The following is a 12507-nucleotide window of genomic DNA, read 5'->3' on the forward strand; positions in this document are numbered from 1 at the left end:
TAACGGCAGCCGGCTTCCCGACTGTCTTATCCCAGCAAGGGTGAAATGCCGGGCGTCTAGATGTAGACGCCCGCATTTCCCCGACGCCGGGAGACCGGCGCCCAGCATCACGATCGTAGTGATGCCGGGCGCCGTGAGCGGACAGCCGCGGGGGGGAGGGTTAGGTTTAGGGCTCCCGGGGGGGACTTAGGGATAGGCACCCCCCTCGGGAGGGTTAGGGTTAGGCTAGGGGGAGGGAGGATTAGGGTTAGGCACCCCCGGGGGGGACTTAGGGTTAGGCACCCCCCCGGGGGACTTAGATTTAGCATAGCGGGGAAGGGGGTGGTTAGGGTTAGGCACTTAGAGGGGGGATTAGGATTAGGCACCCCCCCGGGGGACTTAGGTTTAGGTATCGGGGAAGGGGGTGGTTAGGGTTAGGCACTTGGGGGGGAAGTTAGGGTTAGGCACCCCTAAGGAGGGTTAGGGTTACGGGGGTTAGGTTAGTGGATACTTACCTATCCACGATCGGGATTTCCAGCGCTGTCGGGCTTCCGCTGCGTCGCACTCTGCTCCTGTCGGGCTGCCGCTGACGGGAATCGAAGCCGGCGGTATTTCATACCCATTCCGTCTGTTTTACACACAAAACCCACACACCTAACATTGCAATTAAAAACTCTATCGATAAGTTGTGATGCTCAGTGTTGTGATCAATGATTGGATAAGGCAACCCACACATGCAGATAGATTTTCACTTTTAACAATAAATCCTGAGCTTTACGATTGTTTATTGGATCTGGCCCTGTTCACTCTAGTAAACTGTATGTTAAATATCCCTATTGCCAGGGGTTTAGGAACGGTGCTAACTCTTAATCCATGTTAATTAGCCCAGTAAAAGCCTGGAATCTTCTACAGATAACTTGTAGCCCCAAGGTGGGAATCTGAAGATGCTTCCATGTCTACATTTAAAGAACTAGGGTTCAATTTACAAGGTAAATTTTGTTACATTTTTTTCTCTTTACTGATGTTCTGACGATTTAGCAAATCTCAGGTTCTCTATGATATGTGCAGGCTTCTTAGGGTTAAAAGTAAATAATGCCAGCATGCCGGGGCAGGCTTGCTGGAACCTGTAGTTCCATTGTAAAGAACAATATTAATTCTTTTACACATTACCTCCAGCACTCACCGCCTCTAGAGGTACGGGAGAGAGGCCCGGGCTTTCAGCCCCGGGTTGATAGATTCTCCAGGGTCCTCACTTTCTGAGGATTTCCAGCTCTGGGCTGGCCAATTTGGGGCTGGTTAATGTGATGGCAGGGGGTCCCTATGCTGTGTGGTATGACCACCTCAGCGGGTTCAGAACAGTGCTGGTTATAGGTAAATAGAGGGAACCCCACAATTATGTTTCTCCCTATTTTCTTGTACCAGTCCAGGCTGAAAGGTCCAGGGGGTCCATATCCTCAAATAATTAGTATCCCTGCAATGTATTATCAGGGCTGGATTAAGGTCTGTGAGGGCCCCTTCGCAACAAACATGTGGGGTCCCCTTTTAAATGTGGATGAACTGAGGGTATGCGCAATGGGGACCTTATGAAGAGCCCACAGTAGTGGTGCCCTTTATGCAGTGCCCCAGGAGTGGTTCCCCTTATGCAGTTGTGACACCCCGCCAGGTAGGGTAGAGTTGTTAAGTGAGGTTCAGGTATCTTACTAGAAGGAATAGATGTTCGGTCACTCTCTGTATTAGCTCTCAAGAGGGTTATCTTCACAGTAGAGGAGGAGTTTGATTCTTCAGCCAATGAATTATGCCAATTAGTGTCAAACAAGACTCTATTTATTGACATTACTATCTCATTAGCACAGTTGAAATAATGTTAGGGATATAGTTTCAATACATTTCATAAAAATACATGCAAAATGGTATTTCTGGGTAAGCAACATACACATAACAATGTAGCAAGGTTTATTGTACGGGAACTCGTCAAGATCCAAAGTTTTCTTCAATTACCACCTGTTGGATCTATGTGATCCTGAGGACATAAAACTGGTTTGACAGTACCAATGCAGGTTACCTTAACCAAACTTTACCACATTGCTAAATATCATTTAGTTATAATTTAAACCAGATAAACGGCTTATCTAGACCGAACCACTAGTAGGTTGGAGGGAACAGGAACAACTTAAAAGGCATTTTTGCATAAAACCCTTTAGGACTACTATAAACTTAATTTAGTCAATATTTACTCTAGTACAATTCCCCCCGCTGGATCTGTAGAGGTGGTGCACATACGCTGGATCTGTAGAGGTGGTGCACATACGTTGCAGATCTGATTCTCTGATTGTGTGTCCAGGGGAAGTGGCTATTAGGTGTCCCTGCAGAGGGCCTCGAAAATAAACTGCTGGCTCTGTTTGTGGCAAAGAAATTATTCTTAAAACAGTTTTTACTATCTCTTTTCTGCCACCACATAACACTGTGAAGAGTTGCACTTGGCGTATCACTGTAATATGAGGACTGAGAACTATTCTGTGACTTGAGCGAGTCTCTCAGTACATTATTATAGGCTGCTTTGCTCTACTAATGCTGTCCTAGGAACAGATGTAACTATCCTGTTTATACGGAAACACTATGGCTTGGGGAGATGAGCTAGTCTCTGCTGTGAGCGCTGTCTGTTACTGTGTAGTAGTTGGGAGGTAGTGCTATAATGCAGGGCTGTGCTTAGTGTGAGTACAGACCTCTCCAGGCGTTTTCATCTTAGTCCTTAAATGGGGATCGGCTAATAAGGTCACCGCCGTCCTTCATATCAGCTCTGACACCGGGCTCCCTGCTCACCTCCCTGCCCCCCCCACCCCCCCGTGTAGGAGGGAGAGTCTGCCTCACAGCCGGGCCTCCGCATAGAAGGGATCCTCCTTCCACTCTCCACCTCCGGCCACAAGCGCTGTACATCACTGTCGGATTACAGGCACACCGCCAGGAGCTTCAGCAGCCAGTTGTAATGCGCAGCGCTACCGATTCCTGGCGTTACTCTCGTGTCCACAGAAACTCCGGTGAGCGTTGCTTCGCGAGTCCTTCCTTCCTCACCATCCTCTCAGGGCTCTCTGTAACCGACGTAACTGTCTTACTGCGCCCCCTACAGCTGGTTCCCGCAGCTTCTGTGTCATGTGACCTGCTGCTGACACACTGCATATTACCTGCACCAGTACATATAGGTATATGGGTAACTGCCCCCAGACTCTGGTGGGGCATCAATTTATCAGTCAGTTACAATATGGTTTATATTAATTAGTCTTTGCCACATACACAGAGCACACTGTACTTACATATTCTATATACAGTATTTACATATAGGACACAACATGCGCAAGTACACCAAGGTCTGGGGTACCAGATTGTGCCCCCTATGCATACCCCCATTAGTAGTGCCCCCAGTTGTCATGCCTCCTGTAGTCATGACCCCAGTAGTAATGCCCCTGTTGTAGTGCTCCAGTAGTAATGCCCCATGTATAAATGTCCCAGTAGCAATGCCCTTAGTGCACTCAATAGTAATGCTCCCTGTAGTAGTGCCCCAGTAGTAATGCCCCATGTATAATTGCCCCCAGCAGTAATGCCCTTAGTGCACCCAATAGTATTGCTCCCTGTAGTAGTGTCCCAGTAGTAGTAATAAAAAATTCATACTTACCTTAAGCCCCCTCCCGTGTCCGCTGCCTTCCAGTCCGCTCGGCTGCTCCTCTGCACTATGGGAGAGACGTCATGATGTCTCTCCCATAATGCACTGCATGAGTGAGCTCCAGCCTCCGGCTCCGACGGCCGCTGCGGAGAGGGAGCGGGGCGCTCATTGGTTACAAAATCTCAGCGGGCGTCCAGCAAATAGAGCCTCCTTGCAATGCCGGGCTGAGGTGGGCCGGAGGAGGCGGAACTGGTTCCGTCTCCTCCGGCCCACTTTAACCCTGATGGGTGCGGGGGACCTTTACGTGTGGGGGCCCAGGGACGACCGCCCCTGTCGCTTCCCCGTTAATCCAGCCCTGTGTATTATGGAGGGACCATGGCAGCTGTAGCTAATGAATTACACATCACACAACTACCTGTGAGAGGGTTCCGGGGGAATCCTCAAAGGCAATGGCCTCCGCGCATGCGTTGTCTGTAGACCATACATGTACATAATATGATAAATGAGCCCCCAGGGCTGGTTATGGATTTTGGGGGGGACTTTCATTTACTTTTATCCCTTAGAAGCCTGCATAGAGCTTAGTGATCTGTGCAGTGCTTCTCCCAAACTCGCCTGCCTCAGGTAGGTCTATTGTTTGGGGGGGGGGTTTGTCGGTTTTGTGGTAAATTTTGGATTGATTTTCAAACCGATGGTTAGTAAATCTTTTGTTACTATAGTCGGCTATGTAAAAGTATCGATGTTGGACCTATGTACAATTTTGGTGGAAAGTGGGTTTTATTTTGTTCGACTTTTAGTCGGTTTTGACTTTAGTAAGTCTCAGAACTTAACAAAACAAAGGAAAATCTATAAACAGAAAAAAGATTTGATCAATATCGACCTTTAGTAAATTGACTCCATACTCTCCTTGAGGTCAGTCTTATCAGTATTGCTACCAAAGGTTCTAAAGAGGAAGTTGGAATTTTTCTTTTTGTTCAGCTTTTTCCGCCTCTCCGCACACCTGAATATGCGCTGGATGAACCATGTAGGCTCCAGGGTGCAAATGAAAATGGTGAGGCCGCTTCATAAATGACCTACACGCTATTAAAATATTATTAAGCAATTATTGTAGGACAGCCCTGACATATACATAAAGGGATATTTTATGGTTTATAATTCTGGGAAAAGTGCCTGTCTCATAGTGTAATACCACTTACATTATCTAGCACAGGTGGCAGATTTCAGCTTTTTGTCTCTTTATTCATTTTATCTTGTTAAATGAATGAGACTCTGTTCCATAAAATATTCACATTTACTTTAGTTTCTCCCCTAGGGGCACAAAAAAACTAAATAAGTAGTAGTTTATTATACTTTTGGATGCCTTTGTGGATTATTCTAACATAATATTACAGTGTTATTCCATCTTAAAAAGACCAACTAAAGAATAATGAAACTTCCCCACAGAATTTAATTCTTGAACCATGTAGGCTGTAATGGATGACTGCAAGTGACAAATTATGCACGTGACCCGTTCCATGCATTGAATCCGTCACAAATAGCGAAGTGGAAGGTGCAATGCATGACTGAAGGTATAACTTGTGCATTGCAGGCTGCGGGTATAGCTTGTGCAATGCATGACTGAAGGTATAACTTGTGCATTGCAGGCTGCGGGTATAGCTTATGCAATGCAGGCTGCAGGTATAACTTGTGCAATGCATGACTGAAGGTATAGCTTGTGCATTGCTGGCTGCAGGTATAGCTTGTGCATTGCTGGCTGCAGGTATAGCTTGTGCATTGCTGGCTGCAGATATAGCTTGTGCATTGCTGGCTGTAGGTATAACTTGTGCATTGCAGGCTGCAGGTATAGCTTGTGCATTGCTGGCTGCAGGTTTAGCTTGTGCATTGCTGGCTGCAGGTATAGCTTGTGTAATGCTGGCTGTAGGTATAACTTGTGCATTGCTGGCTGCAGGTATAACTTGTGCATTGCTGGCTGCAGGTATAGCTTGTGCATTGCTGGCTGCAGGTATAACTTGTGCATTGCTGGCTGCAGGTATAGCTTGTGCATTGCTGGCTGCAGGTATAACTTGTGCATTGCTGGCTGCAGGTTTAGCTTGTGCATTGCTGGCTGCAGGTATAGCTTGTGCATTGCTGGCTGTAGGTATAGCTTGTGCATTGCAGGCTGCAGGTATAGCTTATGCATTGCTGGCTGTAGGTATAGCTTGTGCATTGCTGGCTGCAGGTATAGCTTGTGCATTGCTGGCTGCAGGTTTAGCTTGTGTAATGCTGGCTGCAGGTATAGCTTGTGCATTGCAGGCTGCAGGTATAGCTTGTGCATTGCTGGCTGCGGGTATAGCTTGTGCATTGCAGGCTGCAGGTATAGCTTGTGCATTGCTGGCTGCAGGTATAACTTGTGCATTGCTGGCTGCAGATATAGCTTGTGCATTGCAGGCTGTGGGTATAGCTTGTGTACTGCAGGCTGCAGGTATAGCTTGTGCATTCCTGGCTGCAGGTATAGCTTGTGCATTGCTGGCTGCAGGTATAACTTGTGCATTGCTGGCTGCAGGTTTAGCTTGTGCATTGCAGGCTGTAGGTATAGCTTGTGCATTGCTGGCTGTAGGTATAGCTTGTGCATTGCAGGCTGCGGGTATAGCTTGTGCATTGCTGGCTGCGGGTATAGCTTGTACATTGCTGGCTGCGGGTATAGCTTGTGCATTGCTGGCTGCAGGTATAGCTTGTGCATTGCAGGCTGTAGATATAGCTTGTGCATTGCAGGCTGTAGGTATAGCTTGTGCATTGCTGGCTGTAGGTATAGCTTGTGCATTGCTGGCTGCAGGTATAGCTTGTGCATTGCTGGCTGTAGGTATAGCTTGTGCATTGCAGGCTGCAGGTGTAGCTTGTGCATTGCTGGCTGTAGGTATAGCTTGTGCATTGCTGGCTGCAGGTATAACTTGTGTATTGCTAGTTGCAGGTATAGCTTGTGCATTGCAGGCTGTAGGTATAGCTTGTGCATTGCAGGCTGTAGGTATAGCTTGTGCATTGCTGGCTGCAGGTGTAGCTTGTGCATTGCTGGCTGCAGGTATAGCTTGTGCATTGCAGGCTGCGGGTATAGCTTATGCAATGCAGGCTGCGGGTATAACTTGTGCATTGCTGGCTGTAGGTATAACTTGTGCATTGCTGGCTGTAGGTATAACTTGTGCATTGCTGGCTGCAGGTTTAGCTTGTGCATTGCAGGCTGTAGGTATAGCTTGTGCATTGCTGGCTGCAGGTGTAGCTTGTGCATTGCAGGCTGTAGGTTTAGCTTGTACATTGCTGGCTGCAGGTATAGCTTGTGCATTGCAGGTTGCAGGTTTAGCTTGTGCATTGCTGGCTGTAGGTATAACTTGTGCATTGCTGGCTGCAGGTTTAGCTTGTGCATTGCAGACTGTAGGTATAGCTTGTGCATTGCTGGCTGCAGGTGTAGCTTGTGCATTGCAGGCTGTAGGTATAGCTTGTGCATTGCTGGCTGCAGGTATAGCTTGTGCATTGCAGGCTGCAGGTATAGCTTGTGCATTGCAGGCTGCAGGTATAGCTTGTGCATTGCTGGCTGCAGGTTTAGCTTGTGCATTGCAGGCTGCGGGTATAGCTTGTGTACTGCAGGCTGCAGGTATAGCTTGTGCATTCCTGGCTGCAGGTATAGCTTGTGCATTGCTGGCTGCAGGTATAACTTGTACATTGCTGGCTGCAGGTTTAGCTTGTGCATTGCAGGCTGTAGGTATAGCTTGTGCATTGCTGGCTGTAGGTATAGCTTGTGCATTGCAGGCTGCGGGTATAGCTTGTGCATTGCTGGCTGCGGGTATAGCTTGTACATTGCTGGCTGCGGGTATAGCTTGTGCATTGCTGGCTGCGGGTATAGCTTGTGCATTGCAGGCTGTAGATATAGCTTGTGCATTGCAGGCTGTAGGTATAGCTTGTGCATTGCTGGCTGTAGGTATAGCTTGTGCATTGCTGGCTGCAGGTATAGCTTGTGCATTGCTGGCTGTAGGTATAGCTTGTGCATTGCAGGCTGCAGGTGTAGCTTGTGCATTGCTGGCTGTAGGTACAGCTTGTGCATTGCTGGCTGCAGGTATAACTTGTGTATTGCTAGTTGCAGGTATAGCTTGTGCATTGCAGGCTGTAGGTATAGCTTGTGCATTGCTGGCTGCAGGCATAGCTTGTGCATTGCAGGCTGCAGGTGTAGCTTGTGCATTGCTGGCTGCAGGTATAGCTTGTGCATTGCAGGCTGCGGGTATAGCTTATGCAATGCAGGCTGCGGGTATAACTTGTGCATTGCTGGCTGCAGGTTTAGCTTGTGCATTGCAGGCTGTAGGTATAGCTTGTGCATTGCTGGCTGCAGGTGTAGCTTGTGCATTGCAGGCTGTAGGTATAGCTTGTACATTGCTGGCTGCAGGTATAGCTTGTGCATTGCAGGTTGCAGGTTTAGCTTGTGCATTGCTGGCTGTAGGTATAACTTGTGCATTGCTGGCTGCAGGTTTAGCTTGTGCATTGCAGGCTGTAGGTATAGCTTGTGCATTGCTGGCTGCAGGTGTAGCTTGTGCATTGCAGGCTGTAGGTATAGCTTGTGCATTGCTGGCTGCAGGTATAGCTTGTGCATTGCAGGCTGCAGGTATAGCTTGTGCATTGCTGGCTGCAGGTTTAGCTTGTGCATTGCAGGCTGCAGGTATAGCTTGTGCATTGCTGGCTGCATGTTTAGCTTGTGCATTGCTGGCTGCATGTTTAGCTTGTGCAATGCAGGCTGCAGGTATACAGTAGTTTGTGCATTGGTGGCTGCAGGTATAGCTTGTGCATTGCTGGCTGCAGGTATAGCTTGTGCATTGCTGGCTGCAGGTATAACTTGTGCATTGCTGGCTGCAGGTATAGCTTGTGCATTGCTGGCTGCAGGTATAGCTTGTGCATTGCAGGCTGCAGGTATAGCTTGTGCATTGCTGGCTGCAGGTATAACTTGTGCATTGCTGGCTGCAGATATAGTTTGTGCATTACTGGCTGCAGGTATAGCTTGTGCAATTCTGGCTGCAGGTATAGCTTGTGCATTGCAGGCTGCAGGTATAGCTTGTGCATTGCTGGCTGCAGGTATAGCTTGTGCATTGCTGGCTGCAGGTATAGCTTGTGCATTGCAGGCTGCAGGTATAACTTGTGCATTGCAGGCTGCAGGTATAGTTTGTGCATTGCTGGCTGCAGGTATAGCTTGTGCATTGCAGGCTGCAGGTATAGCTTGTGCATTGCTGGCTGCAGGTATAACTTGTGCATTGCTGGCTGCAGATATAGTTTGTGCATTACTGGCTGCAGGTATAGCTTGTGCAATTCTGGCTGCAGGTATAGCTTGTGCATTGCAGGCTGCAGGTATAGCTTGTGCATTGCTGGCTGCAGGTATAGCTTGTGCATTGCTGGCTGCAGGTATAGCTTGTGCATTGCAGGCTGCAGGTATAGCTTGTGCATTGCAGGCTGCAGGTATAGTTTGTGCATTGCTGGCTGCAGGTATAGCTTGTGCAATGCTAGTTGTAGGTATAGCTTGTGCAATGCTAGTTGCAGGTATAGCTTGTGCAATGCTAGTTGCAGGTATACAGTAGTTTGTGCATTGCTGGCTGCAGGTATACAGTAGCTTGTGCAATGCTAGTTGTAGGTATAGCTTGTGCAATGCTAGTTGCAGGTATAAAGTAGTTTGTGCATTGCTGGCTGCAGGTATAGCTTAGTGCTAAGAAGATGTGGGCAGCACACACAACACTCAGACATGCAGCTAGGACCGTAGTAAAGTTTTGTCTAGTGTAGCAGATGATCTGACCATAGGACGCATTCTTGATAATCTCTTAACTGTGTTGCGTGTAAGGTACTTCTGATAAACTCATGCCGGAACCCTACTGTGTATGCAAAGTAATTTAAATATTTTTTCTTGCCAATTCTCTCTGTCTGTATCTACTGGACCTGCTTCAGTTCAATCGGCATAATGTTTTCCGGATTGCTCATCAATTACATGAGAAGGGCAGGAGTCCTCGATCATTGCAAGTGAGGACAAAGCACTATATTGAAGTTGCGAAACTACAGCATGTGGGGCTCAGGTGCAAAATTATATTTTGGCCACTTTACCACACAGACAAGTTCAGTAGACAAGAGCCCCCCCCCCCCCCCCCCCACACACTCAGACACAAACCTGCCTCCCCTCCTCCCCAAAACCAAACTGAATACAAAAGAAAATGGGTCGTGGGTCCCTCTCAGATCGCTTGGCCCAATGTTCTGCATCGGCTCCATCACCGGTAGTTTCATGTACTTATGGGTTCCACGATTTTCTATGAGACCTTTGTTTCAGTAGATTAAAATTAGACTTTGCTTGTTAGCAGAAGTTATTTCCAAGTGTCAGCAAGTAATTTATAAAGTAGTGCCCATTGCCAGTGGTAGTTTTGTTATGCTTCTAATGATTGCATACATAAAATAACACATAATGACCTTGTAAAAAGAATTAATAAAATTTGTGTGCTCTAAAGATAAATAATATTTTGCTGAACTGACTTCTCTCTAGGGGTTTGGCAGCCCATCTGGCGAATTCTGGCTGGGGAACGAGTTTATATTTGCAATAACCAGCCAAAGGCAGTACTCGCTGAGAATTGACTTAATGGACTGGGAAGCGAATCACGCACATTCACAGTACGACAGATTCCACATAGGAAACGAGAAACAGAATTACAGGTAAGAAATGTGATGTCATTACTAAGTTATATGTATATATAGAAAGCTTCTTAATGCATTTATTTAATACATTTAAGTCGCCGTGATAAAATAAGGATCCACGGGAGACATGACGGGCCATAACAATTTATTGGCTCATAAAATTTGTTTTTACAATATTCCTTGAAACAAAGCGAAGTGCGATTCAGCATCTGGTAAGACTGGAACAGGTAAAGAGCTAGACTTTGGACATTCTAAAGGCATTCTAATGGCATTTAGTTCTGCTTATGTGAAGCTGTTAGATATCTAAAGTTTATGTTCAGCGTCTGAGAAACCATTAGGCTGATCAGGCTGCAGCCTAGAGCCCACAAGGTTTTTGGGGCGTATGTTTCCTACAATAAGTTCCTGTTTCTGCACTAAGATTTTACGCCTGCAATGAGTAGGACTGGACCGCCAGGGCCCAATCCAGCCTTCACCTTTGAGTCCTACTCAATCTAGCGCCATGTGTAATGGTGCCCAGCGCTCTGCTCCTTTAATTGTTGCGGACATCTACAAATGATGTCCCAATGTGGCCAGTGCAATGGAGCCTTGAGAAGCCATGCCAGTCACAGGTAGCAGCTGAAACAGTCAAGAGATTGCGCTATATTCTGAAGGTTCGTAATAGCACAGCACAGGGAGACAGGCTTCCATGAGAAAACAGTGGGGGGAAGACATGGACCTCAAGAAAAGTTGTACCCTGCGTAGGAACGCATTTTGACATAATGGCCACCAGTCAAGCAAAAAGTATAGCAAAAGAGAAACCGTTCCTTAATTCAACATAGAGCAAAATGATAATTGTTAAAGTACTGAAGCGATAGCATTAACTTGAAAGTATTTCATTAAAAAGGTAGTAAATTAAAAGTTAATCAAAAGTATTCAGAGAGAATTTTAATTATGCTAAATGACATAAGACATATTTCATATACTGATTGCCAAGAAGGGTCCAAAGCCAACAATCCATTTACTAAAGCTGTAACAAAAAGCCAACTATATTTCACAATATAAACGAGTCACAATAAAGCACAATCAACCACACCAACCAAAAATACATTCACACGATCCTAACACATGTGATATAATATTATTTCTTTATGCTGCATTTCTCAATAGAAAAGGGAATTAGGGAGTTGGGGTTGTTGCCTTGTATGGGAGAGAACCATGGGGGTGGCTGGAGAGACCGCTGGTACTGTAGAGATATATTATTATTGTTTATTGATATAACACAACCAATTTCACAGCACTGTAAACAGATTTTTTTCAATTCACTTCAGTCACTGGCCCCATTGGAGATTATTACAGCCCAAATTCCTTAACACACCTGCAAAGAAAAGAAGTAAGCTACTGGTGCACAAATAGAAATTTAAAATAATAATAATAAAAAAAATATATATATAAAAAAAATGGAACAGGCAAAAAATAAATTTTAAGAAAAATAAAGCATAAAATAAAATGTTATTTAAAAAAAGTTTTACAATGTGTGGTGTTACAATGCATTCCGCGTTTGGGTCACGGCCTGAGGAAGTGGATATTCTGTTGAAAATATAAAGTTTAAGAAATAAATTGTGAAAAACTTAAAAACCTCGATCTATTAATTACTTTTATTTTTTTCTTTTAGTGAAACTAATCTAACAGAACAGGTAATTGTGTTGCAATGATACTACCTTTAAAGATCTCCCAAGTTGCAATCTTACCACAGAAAATGTGCTTAGAATCTGTATGTGTAAAGCACAGGTACAGCTCCTAGTCTCATACTCGCCTACTTTTGAAAAAGAATTTCAGGGAGATAGTGAAAGCAGCACCTATGAGCGCGGCGGTAAAGTGGGTGTGTACTGCTACATCTGAGAGGCGTGTCATACACCTGAGGGGCGTGTACTGCTACATCTGAGGGGCGTGTCATACATGTGAGGGGCGTGTACTGCTACATCTGAGAGGCATGTCATACATCTGAGGGGCGTGTACTGCTACATCTGAGGGGCGTGTCATAAACCTGACTTACATCCAAATGTAAATGAGCCCCAAAGCAGTTAGTAAGATCTGTTTGTTGATGAAAACACACTGATACTTGTCAGAAAATGCATGTAGCCATAGGGATCATTGTGTCTTATACCCAATGCAGGGAAATGATACTAATGATCCCATTTGAATGTATATATCTCTGTATTTTT

General features: G+C 45.8%; 1 protein-coding gene across 2 annotated transcripts in view; it reads left to right on the top strand.

Moving 5' to 3' along the window:
* The window catches only part of ANGPT1 (angiopoietin 1), a 409517-nt gene that overhangs the window by 331221 nt on the left and 65789 nt on the right, over positions 1-12507 (top strand). For both annotated transcript variants that reach the window (XM_088450785.1, XM_088450786.1), the window contains exon 7: positions 10158-10324. In XM_088450785.1, coding sequence (XP_088306911.1) covers positions 10158-10324 — 167 coding nt within the window. The remainder of the gene's footprint in view (positions 1-10157; positions 10325-12507) is intronic.

Source organism: Taudactylus pleione, unplaced genomic scaffold, assembly GCF_031769625.1.
Source record: "Taudactylus pleione unplaced genomic scaffold, aTauple2 ptg000524l, whole genome shotgun sequence".
In the NCBI taxonomy this organism is placed as follows: domain Eukaryota; kingdom Metazoa; phylum Chordata; class Amphibia; order Anura; family Myobatrachidae; genus Taudactylus; species Taudactylus pleione.